The sequence below is a fragment of the Aspergillus tubingensis genome, assembly GCF_013340325.1.
Source record: "Aspergillus tubingensis WU-2223L DNA, scaffold_1, whole genome shotgun sequence".
In the NCBI taxonomy this organism is placed as follows: Eukaryota; Fungi; Ascomycota; class Eurotiomycetes; order Eurotiales; family Aspergillaceae; genus Aspergillus; species Aspergillus tubingensis.
Genome location: NW_023336275.1, coordinates 1,077,162 through 1,100,060, shown reverse-complemented (window position 1 = coordinate 1,100,060; position 22,899 = coordinate 1,077,162). Strand labels below are relative to the sequence as shown.

The window sequence follows — 22,899 nt, the reverse complement described above, 5'->3', positions numbered from 1 at the left end:
ACAGTGAAGCAAGATGACTCATCTGATTCTGGCCGTTCTTGTCATTGTACAAAGCAGTGGACTTATGCAAGGCCTCCAGCAAGTCGGCCAAACCCGATGGCTGGAACTCGAAGGTCATGGGATCATGCCCACCGGATATCTACTAGAATGTCATTATCGTTTGTTCTAGGGGCCCGGTTTTACTGAGCCCAGCAAAAAGCAACCTCAGGCTATCTGCAGTTACGTGCAGTGATAACCATACCAGATATGGACAAGACAGCTGCTCGGCCTAAATCATGCTGCTATATATCCTTAGTCATCGAAGGGATCGATTCGAGCGAAACCAACATATTTCTACTAATACAGGAGAAAAGGAGTGATCAAACATTAATGCTGCATAGTTCTTGGCGATATCCCTTTCTAACGACTTGGAAGACAATAACCAATTAAATAGCGATTAGCGAGAAACAGAACACAGAAAGTAAAGGGAAAAGGGACGAATACAGGCTCATCCGCGAATACAGGAGGGAGTTTCCTTCCGAGTCGGACCTGTCCGCTCCCTTGCCACGATTACGGCTGATGACGATTCAAACAATTTGTGAACGATCTGCCCTTCGCCTCGGCTCGCCTTGCGTTCTAGAAACATCTCATGTGGCTTAGAAAGAGCATCTATTGGGGACATTATCGACATGGTCCCCATAGATGAGAACTTGACCCGTCCTGACGCTGAGTCTCGTCGCTTGTGTTGAGCAGTAGTGACTATCTACAGTGATGTTGTGTGATCTGTGCACTATACAAAGGAGCGTAATAACCTACCATCCCGAACCAACATTTGTACACGAGCCATCTGTCCTGCCCAATTACAGTCGAGACTCCGGCTTGACCCCAACCTGCATCATTTCCCAGCCCCATTCCATCAACACACGCACAAAGCCTCTGATCTCGTCCGGCTGGTTATCCGCGTGCAGCATCAAGCGGACACGCTCTTCCTCCTTTGGGACGGCGGGATATCGGACTGCATGGGTTCGGAACCTGTATTCCTGCAATCTCTGCCGTAATTTGTGGCATTGTCCTTGCTCCGTGATGATGGGGATGATGGCCACGAACACCTCATCGTTCTTCGTCTGCTCAATGGAGGGGAACTTTAGAACCCCAGAATTTGATAGAGCCTGCCGCCATGGATGCATGAGGATGAGCTGGTGGAAGATTCTGATGTTTGCGCGGAGCCTCTGGCGGCGCTATTCATAGTTACCACTAATTAGACTTGGGATATATATTGGAGGGTTTGATCACTAGTGTTCTTACCTGCTCCCCGTCTGCGCTGCTGAGGGTGGCGATCGAAGCTCTGATGGCGGCGATTGTGGGGAAGGAAGGCCCGGTCGAGTACATCAGGCCTCGTGCGAAGTTGGCCATGTATTCTTTGATCAAAGGATCGCAAATGACCACACCTGGTGCACGTTAAGCTAGCCAGTGACGGAGGCAGGAAGCTGAAGGACACATACCACCCAAGGCACCGGGGCCTTTGCCAAAGCTCTGCATTGAAATGATGGGTTCCTTCTCCAGTCCCAAATGACATATGTATCCTGAGCCGTTGGGTCCAACAATACCCGTCGAGTGAGCCTCATCAACTATGAGCACCCCATTGCCAGCCGGTAGGGCACATCTAACATGCGAAAGAATCTCCGGGATGGGCGAGATATCCCCTTCCATACTATAAAATGACTCCAGAGCAACGAACACCGTTCTTCTCCCGCAGCTAATATCGGCCGAGCCGAGCTTAACCTTTTCAAGCACATCATCTAGCGACTGGAGATTATTATGTGCAAAAGCTTTCACGATAGACACACGGCCGTAACGGATCCCATCACGGATGCTCGCGTGGGCCATGGTATCGTGGATAATGGCATCCCCCGGTTGAGGCAAGGTGCTATATATGCCAACGTTGGCTTCGTATCCTGAGTTGAAGAACACAGCCTCTTTGCCGTGGTGGAAGTCGGCTAGTAGTCTCTCCAGTTTCGTGACCTCGTTGGTGAACCACCGAGGCATCGGCTCGCGCCAGCTCCGATAACGAACTCAGGGCTCTTTTTTAATTCTCCGTGGAAGGTTTTGTGCATGGAGGAACTGGATCGGAGGCCAAGCGTGTCGTTGGACCCGAAATCAACCATGCCCATTTCAGTGGCAGGAGGGCTCATTTCAAAGTATTGGCCTTGCTGTCGTCGCTTGGCGATGCCCGACTGCAGGGCCGCAGTCAATGAGGGCGGGAGCTGCATCGTGTGGGTTCAGGTATAGCGTTTATTCCACTGATTCGCAGGCAGGTGAAGCCACGCGTGCAAAGGGCAGTTGATTTCTTGATTAAGTCTGTCGGTGAGGCTTTATAAGTCAAAGTATGGAAGCCTGGGACTTGTTCCTATCCATGGTAATGTGTGTCTTTGCTGTCCTTGGGGCACGTCGATCTGGACAAACAAAACGACACTGGCTGGCATATGGTGGGTAGCACCCAGTGGGCGTCTTGAAAAGGAAATGCTCAAAACCATGAGTGACAAACGTCCGGCCGACGCTTGCGGGATATGACCCAAACCCTCGTTCTCGCTTCCCAAGGGGATCCATTCGCAATATGGGATGCAGGTGGCATGGACAGCAAATGAAAGTCTTCTCTGTCAGTCGTCGGTCAAACTTTACATGGAATGCTATGATATCAATGATTCCTCTTTTCAACAATATAGCTACATGACATCTCGATCTAGCCATCAGACCCACTCATCTGACGAGAATTATGCATATGCATTGACTCACATCTGAGATCAGATTATACACAATGATCAATTGATTGCCATGCTCCTTTGGACGGCTTTTGTCTTCTTGTCACCTTGCACCGGATCTCTTATTCTCTTGTGGAGTAAACCTTCATTGATCAGCATGCGCGGGCCAGGAGATTGTCAGAAGAATGGCCATCGTGACGAGTTGAAAGTCAAAAGTTCGTCCACCTGCTGGATCCGGCGAGTTGCAGTGACAAATTCTTGTCGAATACATCACCTTGTCGCGACCAGTGATGATCTCAGCCACCCGTCGTCCACGCATGGGACGGCAATCGGGTCGCTGTCGTTCCGAACATGGCAGTTGGCCGCGGAATTGCGAGGTTGATGTTGGACTGCCGTGGAGAAAAACACCCCGAGCGACTTTAGCGGAGTACGTTTTGAACGGCGATGCCGTTTGGAGGGTGCCGTGGATTTATGATAAGTACTTGCCTTGCTGCTCTCCTGTTTGCCCGCAGGAAGAAACCACAAATGAAAGCATCGAGACGTTTGATTTTCAATCAATACATATTTCATCAAACCCTCCATTTGCATGTACCTGCTCAGTCCAGACATCGTCACTAACTTCTGAACTGGACCCAACTTTCCGCTAAGAGAAGAGTCCAGTTCAACTGATGGAGTTCACAATGGTTTGCTATACCATGATGGAAAGAGTTCTGGAGCAACATGCTCAAGAGCATCCAGGCGCTATGGCCGTGCTGGACGGGCCTCAAGCCCTCACGTATGGGCAACTGCTAGCCCGTGCCACATGCCTGGCGGACAGTCTTCAGCTGAAAGACAAGGTTGAGGCGGAAGAGCCCGTCGGTATTCTTCTCAACCCTGGCCTGGGTCAAGTGGTGGCCCAAGTGGCCGTCCGTCTCGTCGGTGCAACATGCGTCCCTCTTGAGCCTAACCAGCCCCCGAAGCGGATCTATGAATTGTTTCGTGATGTTGCCATCAGACGAGTGATCATTGAGGATTTGTGTACCAATCGTTATGAAGGCTTCGACCTTTACCCGATGGAACACCTCGAACCCGCGCTATTCCGCCACGATGGTCACCTGGTTACTCAGAAAGACTGTCCCTAGAAAGAGGACGGACGCAGTCACATCCTTTTTACATCGGGGTCCACGGGAAAGCCGAAACCCGTTCAGATCCAGACAAGCAGCATCCTCCATTTGGCAATGGAGAACAACATGACCCCGCTGTCACATACCGATCGCGTGACCGCATTCAACAATCCTGGGTTCGATTTGAGTCTGTTTGAAATGTGGGCCACGCTGATAGCCCGGGGGACTATCGTGGTCCTGCCAAAGGGAGTCGCAACCGACCCAAGCCGTCTTCCTGCCTTCTTGACTGACACCCGAGCGAGCGTGATGATCATCCCAACGGCCCTATTCAATGTTATTGCGTCGACAGCCCCCAATGCATTTCGTGCTTTGCGCCATGTGATAACAGCTGGCGAGGCAGCGAATCCACGAGCGCTGCGATCTGTCCTGGAGAAGGAACCTCCAGGAAACCTGTGCAATGGGTACGGTCCTACCGAGGGGACTACCCTGACGACGATGTACAGGGTAACCTTGCCGGACTGCCTGGAAGACCGCATCAGTATTGGCCAGCCCATTGGAAACGCAATTTTTTATCTGCTAGACGATAACCTGGAGCCTATCGAGGAAAGCGGCATGCATGGCGACGGGATAAACCAGGATTCTTGGACTACATCGGCCGTCGCGATACACAGGTCAAGCATCAAGGTTTTCTATAGATCAGGCACATACACTAAACCTCTTTCAGTAGTAACCAACCAGCGGTACTTTGTAACTAACTACTTGTAACTGGTCAGATTGTAATATGAAGCATGGAGGGCCATGTGACACAACTGCGATGGTGCCGACCGGAAACGACCCAAATCATTCCTTCGACAGTGGGATGTTATGCTTTCTTCCAATAAGATATGTCGGATAGGCAGAATAGAGAAAAAGAAAGCATATCTTGACTATCTTGCAGATATGAACACCAGTGGGAAGTACTAGTCATTTCCACGCAGAACTCTCTAAGATGGACGAAGACTAATAGATAACCAAGTATTTATCATGGTCTGTTGATCATCACTATAATTTGGCCCAATGCCTAACTGACATTCATGTTTCCACAGTACCCTCTTTCATAGTTAACTGTTGCCAGTTATAAAGTTAACTCTGGAAGGGCGCATTAGTCATCCACCGTTTCTTATCGCCGCACATCCAACCAACCGGGCCAGATCGTCGAGCTGCCGGCGCGCAGTTGCACAGACTCGCTATCTCTTCCTTTTTACTTAACACCCCCCCTCCAGCATTGTCCAATCATTCCGTCCAGATCATCTCCTCTTATCATCCTCCGTCGATTTCCATTCATTCCATGCTCATTGCTTTACCCCGTACAAACCCCCTCCCCGGTTCCATCTTCTCTACCCAGAGCAATCCGTCGCCTCCACTTGCGGGTCATTTCGTCAACCCATTCCTGCACGTCGCGGGGTAGCCTAATTCTTTTTGTGGTTCAATCTCGGCTTGACTGACTGGACTGATCTGTGAGTCGCCCAGCATGCATCTCTCGACTTCCTGACATCCTCCGATTGCCGATTGCGCAACACTCCATCCTTCCTCTGCACTAGCTCCTTCTGCGACTTTGCCAATAGTACCGTCCTAGCTCCTGCGCGCTTGCCTAACTAATGCCTCTACCACGGCCTCAGATTCGCTCTCTTGCTGTCGAGCTTATGCCGGTACCCTCGACCCGCGCTTCCCCTCCACCCATTTTGTGCAGGGGCCTTCTGGGTTCCCTCTCCAGCAGCCCGACCCGCTCTTTCCCCCCTCGAGAAGCATGCTTCGCCCTGTTTTGACGCTTTCTCCGAACACTCCTGGGTGGACCTGACAGCGATGGAAGACAGCTCCGCGGAGAAGTCGCAAGAGATGGACGCCACGCCCACCCTGACAGGCTCTCGAGGGAAAGCTTCGACCAGAACTCAAGCTACAAAATCGGACAATGGCCCAGCTTCGAAAAGACGTTGTGTCAGTACGGCGTGTATCGCCTGCCGCAGGAGGAAATCCAAGGTACGACCGATCCTACCGCTGTACATGCTCTTTGTAGCTGATGGTGTGGTCTAGTGCGATGGAAATCTACCGAGTTGCGCAGCCTGTTCCTCTGTCTATCATACAGCCTGTATAGTACTGCCTTTCATGCTGCTTTCAAATGATAGAGGCTCACAATACCCTAGGCGTCTACGATCCGAATTCCGACCATCGCAGGAAAGGGGTTTATAAGAAGGATACCGACGCGTTGAGAACGAAAAACACTACATTGTTGACGTTGATACAAGCCTTATTGAACTACGAAGAAGAGGATGCATTCGACTTGGTTCGTCAGATTCGGTCCTGCGATAATCTCGAAGATGTCGCACAATCGATCCTCGGCCAAGGGAGAGGTTCCACGGCAGGCCCTGACGACACAGCAGCTAGCGGAGATGAAGCCCTAACGCAGACCGACCAGTTCGAGTCGGAGTTAGCAGGGAAGATGAGTGAGCTTGTTTTGGACGGCTCCCGCAAGTTCATTGGGGGCACCTCGAACCTCATCTTCCTGCCTCCCGGGTCGGAGCTGAATGAATTTAGATCATCTTTAGGTGCCCAGGAATTGGACCAGGGCCATGGTGATTATTCCGTCACACGGTGGACCCGTGTTACTCAGGATGAGAGACTGATCAGTCATCTCATGACAATGTACTTTACCTGGCATTACCCGTTCTTCACGACCCTTTCTAAGGATTTATTTTATCGGGACTATATACGCGGGGTGCCCAGCCAGTATTGCTCGACTTTGCTCGTCAATGCAATGCTAGCTCTGGGTTGCCATTTCAGCTCCTGGGAAGGCGCTCGGGAGGATCCAGAGAATTCTGCCACGGCGGGCGATCATTTCTTCAAAGAGGCCAAAAGGCTATTCTTCGAGAACGATGAACACGCGAATGCAAAGCTATGCACCGTACAAGCGCTGGCTCTGCTGTCGGTACGCGAGGCGGGCTGTGGCCGCGAGAGCAAGGGCTGGGTCTACAGCGGGATGAGCTTTCGGATGGCCTTCGATTTGGGCCTCAACTTTGACTCGACCAGGCTCGGGGCGCGGGATCTGGGCGAGGAAGAAGTGGATGCACGCCGGATAACATTCTGGGGTTGCTTTCTGTTCGATAAGTACGTGACCATACAGTCTCTTAGGGGATCTTTGATGAGCTCTAACATTCGCAGGTGCTGGTCTAATTACCTCGGTCGCCAGCCCCAGTTGGCGGGATCTAGCATTAGCGTCCCGAAAGTGGATATATTGCCTAACGAGGAAGCTGAATTATGGTCCCCATACATGGATACGGGAGTAGGTCGTGAGCACACTCAACCGTCGCGGATCCGAGCCGTTGCCTCTCAGATCTTTCGCTTGTGCGAGATCAATGGCGACCTGCTTGTATTCTTCTACGACCCGACTCCGAAGGAGAAACCCACCACTAAGCAGGCTGAACTCAAGAAACTCAGCGATCTGCATACAAGGCTTGAAGCCTGGAAGAAGGATCTACCAAAGGAACTCAGACCACAAGAGGGCCAGCTTCCTCAGGCACTTCTAATGCAGTAAGTTTCATGGTGATGGCTGCTGTCGCATTAAGCTGTATCACTGACAGACCAAAAGTATGTTCTACCAGCTCCTTCTCATACACCTTTATCGACCTTTCCTCAAATATTCTAAAGTCAATTCTCCGCTTCCCCAACATGTGTCTCCCCGGAAATTGTGCACACAGGCTGCTTCTGCAATCTCAAAGTTGCTGAGGATGTACAAACGGACCTACGGGTTTAAGCAAATATGCAACATTGCAGTCTACATTGCCCATACCGCGTTGACTGTACATCTTCTCAATCTTCCAGAGAAGAATGCTCAGCGAGACGTCATTCATGGCCTGCGGCATCTCGAAGAGATGGGTGAGAGTTGGCTCTGCGCACGGCGCACCCTCAGGATTCTAGAGATTTCTGCCAACAAGTGGCATGTCGAACTGCCGGCAGAGGCTACAGCCACTTTCGAACAAACACATGCCAAATGGGGATCCTGGGGCTCATGGGATCAAGCGATATCTCCTCCGCCTTCCGAGGAGTCACCGCCAGCTCCAACCATGCATTATCCGGTTGCAGATCCAAGCAGTGCGCTTTATCCACAGGCTGGGAGACCGATGGGTTCACATGAGCATGGCGGTCCTGTGATGCAGTCGCCACCCACTTCGGTGGGGTCCATGGGATTTTCACACACAACGGGACCTCCAATACCACCTTCTGTGTCGGCTGTGCGTGCAGCGCAGCGGTCATTGAACGTCCAGCTTGCGCAGGGCGCTACCCGGCTTCCTGAGCCTACGTATCTCCGGCCCGTAACCAACGCCTACAATCAGTTCCAGCCCGTTCCGGTGGCCCAGCAGGAGGTCTGGTATGCCCCGGACGAAGAACAGATCCGCGCATTCACCACTGGGCAGAACATTCCTGCAACCACGACATCGTCTCCTGTAACACCCTTTGATGGGCCGGAAAATCTTGTAGAAGAGAGCCAAGACTGGTGGTCTCGTGAATCGAGCGCCATGACCTTTGGAATGGACCATTGGGCGCCAGGATGGAACCCTGGTATGACTGGGAGAGAACCCGACATGCGGTTCGGAAACCAATACGCCAACGTTGGGCAGACATCGGGAGCCGAGAATAGCTCTCGACCAACCCCAACGATGAGGTTTGGGGTTGGAGCCCCTCCAGGGAGTGCTAATCCAGAGCAGCATCCAGGAATCTCTGGCTACAGTGGTGTGTGATTGCTGGGACAATCAAAAGGTGATAATGCCGTTGCAGTCCTTGGCAACGCAAGTTGCACCCCGCAGTGCCTTGAGATAAAGAAAAATAATTACGATGTTACGATAAGTTTGGCATATGTGCCTGAACTAATGTTTGTCTTGTGCTATCTGCTTCGCCTTTCTTGGAAATCTGGATCATCCTTGGATGCTGGCATTCGGGTTCCATTTCAGGCTTTTTGTATAGTTCATATGAAGATGGACACCCTACCATACCCTTTCGGGCGATTTATTAGAGATATCGATTCAAACAGTATAATGGAAAAAATCATTACAAGAGGATCGGCCTTGACCCTACCTATCGCTATCTGCTCCCCTCCTCGCATTTCAAGAACCCCTCACTAGCTCGCCCCGGAGGGCAGCAGGGTAATCAAGTAGTGATCGCGGATGCCCAAACCCAACTACCATGAAAACCCGAAATATACAAACCTACCCATGAACTACCTAAACCAGAGTAAGTGTAAAGTGTAAACAGAGCCTTAGTAAAATGGATTCGGTCATCCCGATCATACACAACGATACAAACAACCAGTAACAAAAGGCAATCGTGACCCAAATGCTAGCAGTCATGGATGATGCACATACACACACACACACACATACAAATCCCGTCCGTCGTTCATATGCCCGAAATAAAGAAACACAACACAACAGTACATAGGAAGAAAGAGATCAAGGAAGTTAAAAGCTTCAAATTCTGTATGGGAAATGCAAGAAAGCATGCATGCATGTATCATCATGTTAAGTCTCCAGTAAACGGCGGTCCCAGCCAACAAACACGATACATTTACGACTGAACATCGTAGTTGAAAAGATGACAACGAAAAGAAGTCAAGGGGAAGACAAGTCATGTTCATGCACAGGCCGGCCTATATAAATGGATAGAAGATGCGCAGGATATGAGGGAGGATGGGAGGACGGCTGGGAGGCAGACATAGGAGGCGCAGACGCAGACGCACAGGCAGAACAGATGTAGATAGATAAAACGGGATGAAAAAAAATGCATTCGTTCATACGGCAAATGGTATCACAGGAAATAATCAGCAACAGGCTTCTTAGCAGGCATGCCTCTGGTATCCTGCGCCGCGGCCTCAAACACCCTATACCGTCTCCCGGGACTGCGGACGGCTGGTTTATTGGTCGATCCCATGATCCCATTACTCCTTCCATAGTCGCCATTGCTTCTGGCGACGGTGCCACCGTTGCTTGTATCTTCGCCTAGTTCCAGGATAGCGGCGACGTTGCCGCACCGGTAGCAGTAGTTGGGGGCGGACCAGACCGTTACGATCCCGCCGTCGAACATCTCCTTGTAACCTTCCATGACGAGTTGATGCGCGCGCGCGATCAGTGATAGGTCGTTCCGGTAGTTGAAGCGTTTGACGATGTCGCCGCCGAAGAGGAACCCCGCGCCGCGGGGACTGAGACCCCAGCCGTCGATCTCGTCGGGGTCGGACCAGAGCAGGTCGCACATGGCGCCTTCGTGTGGCACTTCCTGTTTTCGGTCAATCAGGCGGATCTTGTCGACTGTGTCGATGGCCGGGGAGAGGCCGCCGTGCACGCAGAGCACGGCTCCGGTGCGGCTGCCGTAGCTCCCGCCGGCGTCGCCGGAGGCGCTTGTACCGGCAGCGCCGGAGCGGAAGGGGGCTTGGTTGGATGTGGCGGAGATGTCGTGGGGTGGGGAGATGGATGATGGGTCGGAGGAGGATTGTGGGCGGGGGCGATAGGTGCTCATGGTGACTTCGCCTCTGGAGTTGAGAATTTCGGTCTCAAGTTCGTCATCGATCGGCATGGTGGATTGGGTGGTATCCATGCTGGGGCCGGTGGGCTCGAGCTCTGAGCTGGCGCCCAAGACGAGGGCACCGAGCGCAAGGTAATCGAAGACCTCGCAGCAGTATCGCCAGACGTTGGCGCTGCCGTATTTGCGGATGCACTCATCGTAGAAGCCGTAGACGGTGGTGATTTGGCGCGATTCGTGGTTGCCACGTATCAAGGTGATGCGATCGGGGTATCGGACTTTGAGGCAGAGAAGGAGGAGGAAAGATTCGAGGGAGTAGAATCCGCGATCGACGAAATCGCCCATGAATAGGTAGTTGGTGTCCGGGACGTCGCCGCCCACGCGGAACAGTTCCATCAAGTCATGGAACTGGCCATGGATATCGCCGCAGATTGTCACGGGCGCGTCGACGGAGACTACATTTCCTTCTTCGATTAGGAGCTCGCGCGCCTTGTAGCAGAGTTCGCGGACCTGGGCTTCGGGTATCAACCGACAAGCGCGTAATTGCGCGATAGCCCTACGCGACAAAAAGTGGGATGTTAGCTTATCGTGGTCTCAGGGGGAGAGGGTAAGAGGGGTGGGAAGGGAGGGAATACCGGTCGAGGTCGCTCATGGTGCTCGAGCGCAGCAGGAGATAATCGGAATGAGCAACTGAGTTGGAGCAGGGAGCAGGGAGGGTGGGTCCTGACGGCAGAAGAATGGAGGAGGCACTTGAGTCAATGCCGATGGGGAGGGCGCAAGATGGATGAAGGAGGAAACCGCTAAGCGCAGAAAAACAGAACGCTCATTTTCTCGTCTAATGCAGTGCTCGACTGAAGCAGAGCGAGAACGGGCGAGATGGGAAGAGGGAGGGGAGGGGGCAGAAGAGTGGAGGCAGAGGTGAGAGAGGTGGGCGATGGCAGCTCAGGCGGTTTGAGTCCCTTCAGTTTCCAGTTTGCACCTCGCCGCTGTCCCTGATGGCCAATCATACGCTGTAAAGATAAGATTAGATCTGATCGCCAAGACTAGACCGAATTCATCCAGTTCGGGAAGTTTGTAGCCTGAATTTGCTGCCTCAGTTCCCTTCCCTTTCCAGTCTCCCCATCATAACTTCTCTCCCCTCCCCGGCTTCCCCGGTGGTCCTTCTATCGCGCCCCCCGCTATCCATTGGTGAGGCCATACCGTGATTGGGGCCTCCTGCCTTTCCTGTCTTTAATCCTTTGTGCTCTCGTCGCTACAAGGTTTGACTGGCCCTTTCTTTTCAATGGTTGTTATGCACTGAAACTGACCGATGTCCCCGACCTAGTCAACGCATCATCATTGTCACCATCACCCTCCGCTCCGCATAATAATTCTCCTTACTCCTCAATTGATCACATCCATCTTTCAACATGCCGCCGCATCTACATCCCCGGTCACGGTCAACGTCCTCCCTCTTCGCCGGGACGCTCCTGGCTTCCTTGGTCGTCGTCGGCCTACCACATGTCTTTCCCTGTCCCGCCCCGCGTCGCACATTCGCCGATTCCGAGATGATAATGTCGGCAGATGGGCAACCAATTCAGAGAATCCGCAGAAGACGTCGGAAAGACGAAGAACTTCTCAGCCAGGATGGCATTCCGCTCGCCCAGACGCAGCCGGCTGCTGATGAGGAGGTGTCTACGTTTCTACAATTAGAAGAAGAAGCACAGAGGTTGGCCAAGGCAGGCCACGAGTGTCCAGTTCCCAAGCCTAGGGGGATTTTGGGCGAACTGCTGGGTTTTACGAGTAGTGGAGATATGCCAACGTCGACGACAACACAGTCACAACGGGTTGGGGAGGGTCGGTAACGGACAAAAGGAAAGCGGGGAGGACTCAATTAAGGCTCATCTTGGCCTTGAGCATGTACAGCGTGAAGGAATTATGGATCAAACTATGAATTAAGCCATGAAGCAGCCGTGTTGGCTTCGACGGAGGTTGGCTTCGGAAATTTTCGGCCGGGCACAAAATCTGACCCATGGCAGCAATATACCCATCTTTGTATCGATAGTGTACCTACAAATACTGTCTACTATATGATTATGCATACGCGATTAAATACAACTGTCAATTGATGTACAATTCGCCTCAATTCTACTATGGTAACGAACCCACCTGTTCTGCAGACATGCGGCCGCGCGGACTTGTGTGTGTCCACGAACGCTAATCCCAAACGGGGCAGCTCTCATTGGCTCTCCGGCACGAAGAGGCCACCCGACATCTACAACTGTAAAAGAATGTAGTCTGAATCAACAACCACACGCAAGATGGACTGGATGCGCCTAATTCGCGATCTGTGTCTCGATCCCCGACACACAAAATGGATGGCCCCGCTCCTGGTCCTGGGTGACGCTTTTCTCTGCACGCTGATCATCTGGAAAGTTCCCTGTAAGGCTAAAGCTAAGCTCCGTTCACGCCGTTTTGCGACAAGTTGAAGCAATGCCACTAACCTAGCCCCGTTGCTGTTACTCACAGATACCGAGATTGACTGGACTACGTATATGCAACAGATATCGCTCTATTTGTCCGGTGAACGCGATTACACTCTCATCAAAGGATCCACTGGCCCCCTTGTCTATCCGGCCGGCCATGTATACAGTTATACGTTTCTCTATCATCTCACCGATGAGGGGCGGGATATTTTCTTCGGTCAGATACTGTTTGCTGTGCTCTACTTGATCACGCTGGTGGTTGTGCTGTGCTGTTATAGACAGTCGGGTGCTCCGCCGTATTTGCTCCCGCTGTTGGTCCTTTCCAAGAGACTTCATAGCGTTTATGTCCTGCGCCTGTTCAATGATGGCTTGGCAGCGCTGGCGATGTGGGTTGCCATTTTGTTATTCATGAATCGGAAGTGGACGGCTGCGGTCGCAGTGTGGTCTACTGGTGTTGCGATTAAGATGACATTGTTGCTGCTGGCTCCGGCTATTGCCGTTGTCACGGTGCTTAGTCTTTCGCTTGGTCCTAGTGTGAGACTGGGGGTTCTGGCCGTGCTTATACAGGTAGGTTCGCGCGAGGCTGCAGGTTGGCCAAGGGCGAGTTGCGTGGAGACTAGTCTGACATTGAGCTACAGGTTTTACTTGCTATACCGTTCCTACAAAACAACCCCGCAGGATATCTCTCGCGGGCATTTGAGCTAACCAGACAGTTCATGTTCAAATGGACAGTCAATTGGAGGTTTGTCGGTGAAGAACTATTCTTGTCCAAGAAGTTTTCCCTGGCATTGCTGGTCATCCACATTGTGCTGCTAGGCGCTTTTGCCGTTACTGGCTGGCTGAGGCCCTCCGGGTCTAGCTTGCCCGTATTCATCCAGAATCTGCTTGTGGGTCGACAGCGCACAGTATCTCTCTCCAGGCCCTACATCATGACCGTGATGCTATCGTCTCTTGCAGTTGGCTTGTTGTGCGCAAGGTCCCTTCATTACCAATTCTTCGCCTATCTCTCCTGGGCGACACCCTTCCTCCTCTGGCGCGCAGGGTTTCATCCCATCTTGCTGTACCTCATCTGGGCTATGCAAGAGTGGGCTTGGAACGTATTCCCCAGCACCAACCTCAGTTCCGTCGTTGTTGTCCTCGCACTTGCTGCCCAGAGTTTCGGCGTCCTTGCGAATAGCGCCAGCGCCTTTGATACCATGCGTTCGAAACTTAGCGGTAAAGAGCATATTTCATAGAAGTGACATCCAGCCGATATCGAAATCGGGCTGTGACAGGTGCATCGATGATCGCAATCGGCCTTGTACCCATGAGGAATAAATGAGAAGCCGTGAACAAGTAAGACTGCTCTGTTAAGTAGTCTATTGCCCATGCGATAAGGCCTGATGCCTGAAGCATCAAGCAAGATTCCAATCAAGCATCTGACTCATCTGAGGAGGGCATCTTGCCAACATTGGACTCATCCTCTTCGTCCGAGTCGTCCGCGACAACAACAGCTTGCTTAGCGAATTCCTTTGGCCTGCAAAGGAATCAGTAATAGCCCCAGGCATCGCGATAAAAGTATCCACTTACCAAAATGGGGCTTTGCGCCACGCTTTCTCATCACGGACGATGTTGACAATCTCTCCCTTGAGCTTGTTGTCGCGGCCCTCGAGGGCATTGGCATCGATCACCACGTAGGAACCCCGCTTGATCCAGATGGTCGACCGGAAGCGGGCAGGGAGCTCCACCAAAACCGATTCCTTCGAGGGAAGCTCGACTGAGTAAATGTTGTTTCCGGTCGCCTTAACAGCCCGGGCGATCAGATGGCCCTGAGGCAGCTCATCCGGCGGGAACATGGTCTCTTCCGCCGTAGCGAGAACCTTGCGCCTAGGAGGACCCATTTCGAAAGTACACACGAGCGGTTCGGTGGAAGGTTATGAAGATCTGACGTTGATTGATTATTATGGAGACTGAAGAATGCGCGAGCAAAATGCGAAAACGGTCGACTGCGGAGGATTTTCTCGAGAGAAGAAATTCGGGCGGTAGAAAATCCCCGGTGGGGAGTGTGGGTCCCCATCCGCTTCTTTGCCAGTCTCGCTCTCTCTTCTCTCTCCATCCCCGCCATCTAGATCTCTCTGTCTACTACCTACTGCCTTGCTCATATTCAGTACAAGGTCGTTAAGAAATGTGACATCTAAGCCAGCTACACAGTACACCATGGAATTCCTCGATCCAGGGCCTTGCTTGCGAGTCAGGTCTCCTGCACAATGTGTGGGCAAACCCTGGCATCTAGACCACTTGACCTCGTGTTTTGGACACCTCTGCCGGCACTTGAAGTGGATGTATCATATTTTGAAACTTGCATGTGCCTGATTGGCTTCGGAATCCTATCTCTTTGATGTTTGCTTACTGGTGGGGTTTGCGGGGTGATATTCCGCTGAAGCTAATTCACTTCCTTTTGATATTAATAATGATCCCGACACGTCGGGGATCCCCAGAGCTCCCTGAAAGAATCCTCTTTCCTAGGGTCCTCACAGTTTTCGTACTACATTTTCCTAGGAAATTCTTTACTGACTGGATACTCCGCTGAAAATGTCGTTCTCGGCCTTGGGTACTCTCGTGGACATTCAGAGTCCGCCGCTAATCACGAGTCCTGCAGCGGTGGTGCGCAAGGATAAGCAAGGGATTCCTCATGCTCCCTCGGACCATGAACTAGAGGGTCTCCGACGAGAACGCAGTCAACAGACCGCCGATATACCCTCTCAGCACACACTGGGTTTGCAGACGCCTGTGAGCCCCGGGGAATTGGAAAGTCATCCCACTTCGCCGGGAGAGGAAGCTGGGGACTCCATTCCCGCAATACAGAGTCCGCCAATGACTAAATGGCGACTGTTGAGTGCCTGCTTCATGAACTTCGCTGGGGGTTTGAACGACAGCGCTCCTGGAGCCCTTATCCCCTACATGGAAAAAGACTACAATATCGGTTATGCTATCGTGTCGCTGATCTTTGTAACAAATGCGGTGGGGTTCATTCTTGCTGCCCCTTTGACCCAGATGCTGGAGCTAAAGCTCGGCCGGTCAAAGACCTATTCTTTGGCTACAAGCTTGACGACCGCTGGTTATGTCATCCTCGTCTGCAAGCCACCATTCCCTGCCGTTGTGGCCAGTTTCTTCCTGCTAGGCCTCGGCATGGCTGTCAACCTAGCCCTGAATAATGTCTTTTGCGCGAACCTTGTGAACGGCACTGCAGCTCTGGGCGCTCTTCATGGTGCTTATGGCATCGGTGGCATCATAGGCCCGCTTGTGGCGACGGCATTGGCATCTCATGGGGTCCGATGGTCCTACTTCTACAGTATCAACCTGGCCATGTCGCTGATCAACATGGTCTTCTCCGCTTGGGCGTTCCGGAAATATGAAAAGGAACTCCCAACACAATTACTGACGGCGCTCCATCGGACCACTTCTCAGCAAACGCCTGGCCCAGTCCAGCCGGCCAGAACACACCTTCTTAAGCAAGCACTGAAGAGTCGACCCACTTTACTTGGGGCTCTGTTTATCTTCGCCTACCAAGGGGCGGAAGTCTCCATTTCCGGCTGGGTTGTCTCGTTCCTCATCAACTATCGTCATGGGGACCCCTCACGGGTTGGCTACGTTAGTGCCGGGTTTTGGGCTGGCATTACCGTTGGACGGTTTGTCCTATCGCATCCCGCCCACCTAGTCGGGGAGAAGCTATCCGTCATCCTACTGGTGCTCGGATCAGTTGCCTTTCAGCTCATGACCTGGCTCATTCCCAACATTATCGGGGACGCCGTGGCTGTAGCCGTAGTGGGTCTGCTACTGGGACCAGTGTATCCTTGCGCCACGGTAGTGTTCAGCAAGCTACTGCCGCGCTCGATGCAGACGTCCAGTCTGAGCATTATCAGTGCCATGGGAAGCAGCGGGGGAGCAGTATCGCCATTCTTCACCGGTCTGCTGGCCCAAACAGTGAGCACGTACGTCTTGCATCCAATATGCATTGGATTGTACGGCGTAATGCTTATGGGGTGGCTGTCTCTTCCTCGTATCTCGAAGAGATCCGAGTAAACCGGCCCGCCATCCTGCAGGGTGCAGTCACAATTTGTCATCTGGCGTCACGCTTGATGTCACAGGTTCATTGTAGTGTGGTTATGCCCCTTCGCTTCTGATCCCAGTACCGTATGTCCTCCCTACTTCTCGGGAATGTGTTCTCTTTGTTCTGTTGTTTGGGCCTATTCAGCTGTTGCCTTTCCCATTTCTTTTTCGCGGTCTTCAGGTGTCTCTCTAGGTGCATATGTCTCCCCAATCGCAGGACTCCAAGCTAGTAAGGCAGCCATGGACGGATGATCCGACGGCACATGACCTGCAAGCAGCGTGGTGCAGACATGTGAGTGGGTTGAAAAGCAAGGGGCACTAGAATCGCCCCAGCAAACCCCTCATCCAGGCGACAGGAGGGGAGGGGAGGGTGGACCTCGACCTTTTTGTAGACGTCATTCACGGGGACTGTGGCTGTGGGTTTAAGGGGATCATAGATCTCGGATGCCAAGTGGGAGTCAATACTTTTGATGGGGGAGGATCCCAGCAGCAGCCATGGAAACAAACTGTTTAGTGCCTTTTTGCCTTTTTTTAGTTCACAAATTTTTTTTTAGTATTATCGGCAGACGCAGGGTGAGAGGAAACGGTCAAGAAGTGGACACCCGAAGGCCGGCACAAGAGGAAGGAGAATCGGGCCAATTCCATCAACACCACGGCAGAATGATGGTAGGAGAGAGGACCGAAAGACAGGGAACACGACGTTATAGTTTAACGGTAGTTTATCTTGCATCTCCGGCGAGGATATCTCGGGTGGTTGGGCCCGAATTGCGTGCCTGGGCTGAAGAACTACTGATGTTGGGGTTGTTTTTGTTGTTCCTCTGGGCAAATATTCTCCGTGTGTGCAAGATGAAACAGATCATCCCTGGATGGACCAGAGACCCTGTGCGGAACAAGCCCCAGTCCAGTCAGTCAGTCAGATCAGTTATCTAGTTAGTTGAAGAGAGAGAATAGATTTGATTGCATCATTCTTCCCGGCCGTGTCGTTGCCCCGATGGTCGATCCAGAGATCAGTCCATCAATTATGGGGAAAGGAAAAGCAGTGCGGATTGACTTTTTGCCCGATCCCGTTACTAAGTCAGTCAGTCCATCACATTCCGAACCCGCGACTGCTTGCCTGAAGGAGAAAGAACCGTGAATGTGAGTGAGAGTGAGTGTGAGTGACTATTGCGGGCGGTAAGGAACCAGAATGGATTGAATAGGAAAAAATAATAACATGAAGAACTAACCAGAGTTTATTCTTTTTCTCTTCCTAACTTTTACTATTACTACTTACTACCTTTCTATTTTTTTCTTTCTCTTTTTATCTTTGTAGTGAAACCCTATACTTAACTTGGTACTGGAAGTTCACACCCGTTTATCTTTTTTCCCACATTTCCACACGGCCTCAGCCACAGGTGGAATTTAGGAACTCTGAGCCGTCAAGTTCATCGCCACGGGCCCAACTTTGTCTCACGTTTTCCGAGTGGCTTAAACCCTGGACTTTCTTGCCTTGCCTTGCTTGCCTTGGAGAAAGCTGACTTGACCTGACATCCCGTCGTCGCGATCGATCGGACTTCCCCCCCCTCCCTGCAACTGTCAACAAGAGCCCCGCGACACCTACTATTATTGTTGTTGTTGTTGCTGCTGCTGCTGCTGTTGCCGTTGCTTTTCTTCTTTCTGCCTTCTTCTCCGTAACCTCACCACCACAACAAACTTCCTTCCCCCGATCGTCGGCCATTTCCCATCTTCATCCCTCTTCCCCCCCCCTCCCCTCCCCTCCCCCTTCCCTTACTCTCTCTCTTTCTCTCTCTCCCCACCCTTCTCCCCCTTGTAACTTATCTAGTTACTTCCTCTGCTTTCTTTCTTCTTCCTCCTTCCCGTCTTTTCCTTCTTCTCCCCCCGTATTCATAAAGGGCCACACCCCACCTTCTCCCAACCCGCAACCCCCCGGTCGCATTGCGTCGATCCCGTTCCATTCCCCTCGATTCTCCCATTGTCCGCGGACCACACCTCACACCATGGACGGGGACGATCTCATCGCCTCGGTCTACCGCAAGATCGAGCGGGAAAAGGCCCTCATCACCGCCGCCTCGAATATGCGACAGTCGACCGATAATCCTCTAGTGCAACAGCGAGTCGATGCGAACATCCGTGATGGCCGGAAGAACATCGCCTACTTGGAGGAGAAGATGCGGGAGCTGCAGCTCCGTCGCATGGAGCACGAGGGTGGTGGTTCCCCCACCGATAAGCGTCTCCCGCCTAATCCTGAGGCTGGTCCCGTCCCTCCTCAAAAGGATTATGCTCCGGGTTATGGGGGTAACGAGGAATATGGCGATGCTTCCGGAGCCTACCCGCACGGTGGTGCTGGTTCTATGCCGTCAGGGGCCCCATATGCAGACCCGCGACCCTTCGCTCCCGTGCCCAAGGCCCGGCCCAATTACACAAAGCTTGGTATGTACTGTTCTGCAGCTGCTGGAGCTCAGGTCGCTGTCTGTTGCATTAGCTCTTCTGGGACTGACGTCGTCGTTGGCTAGACCTGATTAAATATGACACTCAATATCTCGGACCCAAGATCCAGCTCATGCTGTCGCAGCTCGAATTCAAGTTGAGTGTGGAGAAGCAGTACAAGGCGGGTATTGAGAAGATGGTTCGCTTATATCAGGATGAGGGTGATCGGAAGAGCCGTGCGGACGCCGAAGGCCGGCGGATTGAGAGTAATCAGAAGATTCAGTTGCTGAAGCAGGCCCTTAAGCGATATGAAGATCTCCATGTCGACATCGAATCGACGGATACTCCCGATGGTATGTAATCCTGCCATTGAGGCTTCCCCTTATATTTCTGTCGTGCCATGTTTTCTAACGTGCTAATATCACCTCCTAGATGAGAGTTTAAGCACCCCCAATCTGCGCAAGCCACTGACTGGTCTGCTAACCCTCCGCATCCACGCCGTGAAGGACGTCGACCATGCCGCCAGCTCGAGGTTCTCCAGAGGTCCCGAGACGTTCATTGTGCTGAAAGTGGAGGATACCATCAAGGCTCGGACAAAAGCGACACGCATCGACAGGTGGCAGGACGAAACGTTCAACATCGATATCGACAAGGCGAACGAGATTGAGCTCACAGTCTACGATAAGTCCGGTGACCGACCTACGCCGATTGGTATGCTTTGGGTGCGCATTTCCGACATCGCTGAAGAGATGCGTCGTAAGAAGATCGAGTCTGAGTTCAATGCATCGGGTTGGGTGTCTGCGGATAAGATGGAGCATGGAGGTGCGCCGGGACGACCGGACACCGCTGGGGGACCAGGCTCTGCTCACCCATCAGGGCCCGGGGGCCCTGGTGCGGCGCCGAGTCAAGGCTACGGAGATGGAAGCGCCGGAGCGCCTGGCGGGAACCAGGTCATGATCGATTCGTGGTTCGCGCTGGAGCCAGTTGGTCGCATCTACCTGTCAATGAGTTTCGGTAGGTTTGTTCGAAAGCTGCACCCCGATTGTACTGACCCATTTTGTAGCCAAGCAATTGAAGGACCGCCGGCCATTCGATATCGGTCTCAACCGTCAGGGTGCAGTTCGTCAGAAGAAGGAGGAGGTTCACGAGAAGCAGGGCCACAAGTTCGTCACCCAGCAGTTCTACAACATCATGCGTTGCGCCCTCTGCGGCGACTTCCTCAAGTACGCTGCCGGTATGCAGTGCGCCGACTGCAAATACACTTGCCACAAGAAGTGCTACCCGAAGGTTGTCACCAAGTGTATCAGCAAAGCCAACTACGAGACCGATCCCGACGAAGAAAAGATCAACCACCGCATTCCCCATCGCTTCGAGGGCTTCTCCAACATCTCCGCCAACTGGTGCTGTCACTGTGGTTATCTGCTTCCCTTTGGACGGAAGAACGCCAAGCGATGTACAGGTATGCGGTCTTCCATTATAATATTCAAGGGGTTTGCAGTGACGGAATATGCTAACTTTTCGCAGAGTGTGGTCTTACTTGTCACTCGCATTGTACACATCTGGTGCCTGATTTCTGTGGTATGTCTATGGAGGCAGCCAACCAAATCCTGGAGACCCTGATCCGCACCAAGAACCATAACAAGACCGCCTCTGTGAGTTCCGGTCTTAGTGGCCGCACCCTGCGGCCCAGCAGCACACCCCAGGGCCCTCAGGACAGTGCGGCTATGGCCTACCCACAGAAGCCCGTCGAGAGCCCATACGGAGCACCTCAGCGGCAGCCTTCCGCTGAAGCTGTGAGCGCAGCGACCAACTCGTACATGCCTCCTCAGTCCCCGACAGCCGCTGCAAGGCAGCAGATGCCCCCGAGAACGTCGTCGAGTGCGGCTGTGGCTGCTGCTACTGTCGCGACGGGAATGCCCTCTCCCCAGCAAATGCCAGGTTCGTTCACGTCTTCAGTTCTCGAACATTGCTTAGATACTGACTCGAAATGTACAGTGGAGCAGAGTCGCCCGATGCAGCCTCAGCTGCCTACATATGACCCCAAGGCGTACGAGCCGTACGCCAATGCCCCGCAAGGCATGCCGCCTCAGGCGATGCAGCATGCAGCTCCTGCCGCGTATGGCATGCCTGCACAGCAGCCGGCTATGCAGATGGTTCCACAGCAGCCTCCTGAGGCTCCTCAGCAGCCCAAGGTCCGGATTGGATTGGACCACTTCAATTTCCTGGCGGTCCTGGGTAAGGGTAACTTCGGAAAGGTCATGCTGGCAGAGACGAAGAGCACCAAGAGGCTGTACGCCATCAAGGTGTTGAAGAAGGAGTTCATCATCGAGAATGACGAAGTGGAAAGCACGAAGTCCGAGAAGCGAGTCTTCATGATCGCGAACAAGGAGCGTCACCCCTTCTTGCTGAACCTGCACGCCTGTTTCCAGACGGAGACTCGTGTTTACTTCGTCATGGAATACATTAGCGGTGGTGATCTGATGTTGCACATTCAGCGCGGCCAGTTTGGTCTCAAGCGAGCACAGTAAGTTATACACGGGCACGGTGGGCGGAAGAGAAAGTTGCTGATTATTCTAGGTTCTACGCTGCGGAGGTCCTGCTGGCACTCAAGTATTTCCACGAGAACGGTGTCATTTACCGTGATTTGAAGCTCGATAATATCATGTTGACCCTGGACGGTCACATCAAGGTTGCTGATTACGGTCTTTGCAAGGAGAACATGTGGTATGGTGCAACCACGAGCACGTTCTGTGGTACTCCGGAGTTCATGGCGCCCGAGGTGAGTGCAATGCTCGTGATCCGTGTCTTAGTCGGTACTAATGCTTTCAAAAGATTCTCCTGGATAAGAGATATGGCCGTGCTGTTGATTGGTGGGCATTCGGTGTCCTTATCTACCAGATGCTTCTTCAACAGTCTCCATTCCGTGGTGAAGATGAGGACGAAATCTACGATGCTATTCTTGCCGACGAGCCGCTATACCCCATCCACATGCCTCGCGACTCGGTCTCGATTCTCCAGAAGCTCCTCACCCGTGAGCCGGAACTGCGTCTTGGCTCCGGACCTACCGACGCCCAAGAAGTCATGTCCCATGCCTTCTTTAGGAACATTAACTGGGATGACATCTACCACAAGCGGGTCCCCCCGCCGTTCATGCCTCAAATCAGCAGCCCTACCGATACTAGCAACTTCGACCAGGAGTTTACCAGCGTCACTCCTGTCCTGACACCCGTACAATCAGGTAAGATTCTGATAGATTTTGTGTCTGCTAGTCTCCCCGCTAACACTGTATCCAGTCCTTTCCCAGGCAATGCAGGAAGAGTTCCGCGGCTTCTCGTACACCGCGGACTTTGCGTAATCGCGCCGTCTTCAATGTTGTCCGGACTTTCTGTTGTTTGCTCGTTACCTCATGTCAACATTGGCACGATCTGATTCTCGGAATTCTTGATGCCGGCTGCTCGGCATATTTGCGCTGAAAGGATTCCCACATACCCATAAGAGTTTTGAGAGCTGGTGTAAGCGCTATGATGGCATTTG

General features: G+C 52.6%; 10 protein-coding genes across 10 annotated transcripts; 7 read left to right on the top strand and 3 right to left on the bottom strand.

Annotated features, from left to right (window-relative positions):
- Positions 1–839: 839 nt before the first annotated feature.
- Positions 840–2,249, bottom strand: AtWU_00370 (aminotransferase class I/II-fold pyridoxal phosphate-dependent enzyme; the record flags this gene model as incomplete). Its single annotated transcript, XM_035495486.1, has 4 exons — positions 840–1,217; positions 1,285–1,427; positions 1,482–2,038; positions 2,131–2,249. The coding sequence occupies 4 exons, from the start codon at positions 2,247–2,249 to the stop codon at positions 840–842; spliced, it is 1,197 nt and encodes a 398-aa protein (XP_035351379.1).
- Positions 2,250–3,418: 1,169 nt separating this feature from the next.
- AtWU_00369 (NRPS-like enzyme) lies at positions 3,419–3,859 on the top strand (the record flags this gene model as incomplete). The annotated part of the gene is made up of 1 exon (XM_035495485.1): positions 3,419–3,859. One exon carries the CDS (start codon positions 3,419–3,421, stop codon positions 3,857–3,859), a length of 441 nt encoding a protein of 146 aa, XP_035351378.1.
- A 96-nt stretch (positions 3,860–3,955) lies between these two features.
- On the top strand, positions 3,956–4,606 carry AtWU_00368 (NRPS-like enzyme; the record flags this gene model as incomplete). The annotated part of the gene is made up of 1 exon (XM_035495484.1): positions 3,956–4,606. The coding sequence occupies one exon, from the start codon at positions 3,956–3,958 to the stop codon at positions 4,604–4,606; it is 651 nt and encodes a 216-aa protein (XP_035351377.1).
- A 1,077-nt stretch (positions 4,607–5,683) lies between these two features.
- Positions 5,684–8,613, top strand: AtWU_00367 (putative C6 transcription factor (NirA); the record flags this gene model as incomplete). The annotated part of the gene is made up of 5 exons (XM_035495483.1): positions 5,684–5,857; positions 5,912–5,966; positions 6,022–6,982; positions 7,037–7,405; positions 7,464–8,613. 5 exons carry the CDS (start codon positions 5,684–5,686, stop codon positions 8,611–8,613), a joined length of 2,709 nt encoding a protein of 902 aa, XP_035351376.1.
- A 1,063-nt stretch (positions 8,614–9,676) lies between these two features.
- AtWU_00366 (serine/threonine-protein phosphatase) lies at positions 9,677–11,036 on the bottom strand (the record flags this gene model as incomplete). Its single annotated transcript, XM_035495482.1, has 2 exons — positions 9,677–10,940; positions 11,020–11,036. The coding sequence occupies 2 exons, from the start codon at positions 11,034–11,036 to the stop codon at positions 9,677–9,679; spliced, it is 1,281 nt and encodes a 426-aa protein (XP_035351375.1).
- A 757-nt stretch (positions 11,037–11,793) lies between these two features.
- Positions 11,794–12,228, top strand: AtWU_00365 (uncharacterized protein; the record flags this gene model as incomplete). The annotated part of the gene is made up of 1 exon (XM_035495481.1): positions 11,794–12,228. One exon carries the CDS (start codon positions 11,794–11,796, stop codon positions 12,226–12,228), a length of 435 nt encoding a protein of 144 aa, XP_035351374.1.
- Positions 12,229–12,684: 456 nt separating this feature from the next.
- On the top strand, positions 12,685–14,084 carry alg3 (dolichyl-P-Man:Man(5)GlcNAc(2)-PP-dolichol alpha-1,3-mannosyltransferase; the record flags this gene model as incomplete). The annotated part of the gene is made up of 3 exons (XM_035495480.1): positions 12,685–12,805; positions 12,893–13,416; positions 13,488–14,084. 3 exons carry the CDS (start codon positions 12,685–12,687, stop codon positions 14,082–14,084), a joined length of 1,242 nt encoding a protein of 413 aa, XP_035351373.1.
- A 175-nt stretch (positions 14,085–14,259) lies between these two features.
- On the bottom strand, positions 14,260–14,729 carry AtWU_00363 (putative eukaryotic translation initiation factor eIF1a-like protein; the record flags this gene model as incomplete). Its single annotated transcript, XM_035495479.1, has 2 exons — positions 14,260–14,365; positions 14,419–14,729. 2 exons carry the CDS (start codon positions 14,727–14,729, stop codon positions 14,260–14,262), a joined length of 417 nt encoding a protein of 138 aa, XP_035351372.1.
- A 691-nt stretch (positions 14,730–15,420) lies between these two features.
- On the top strand, positions 15,421–16,911 carry AtWU_00362 (putative MFS efflux transporter; the record flags this gene model as incomplete). The annotated part of the gene is made up of 1 exon (XM_035495478.1): positions 15,421–16,911. The coding sequence occupies one exon, from the start codon at positions 15,421–15,423 to the stop codon at positions 16,909–16,911; it is 1,491 nt and encodes a 496-aa protein (XP_035351371.1).
- A 2,024-nt stretch (positions 16,912–18,935) lies between these two features.
- Positions 18,936–22,720, top strand: pkcA (protein kinase c; the record flags this gene model as incomplete). The annotated part of the gene is made up of 9 exons (XM_035495477.1): positions 18,936–19,368; positions 19,452–19,718; positions 19,798–20,379; positions 20,429–20,824; positions 20,890–21,303; positions 21,361–21,889; positions 21,943–22,144; positions 22,198–22,603; positions 22,659–22,720. The coding sequence occupies 9 exons, from the start codon at positions 18,936–18,938 to the stop codon at positions 22,718–22,720; spliced, it is 3,291 nt and encodes a 1,096-aa protein (XP_035351370.1).
- Between the last annotated feature and the right edge of the window lie 179 nt (positions 22,721–22,899).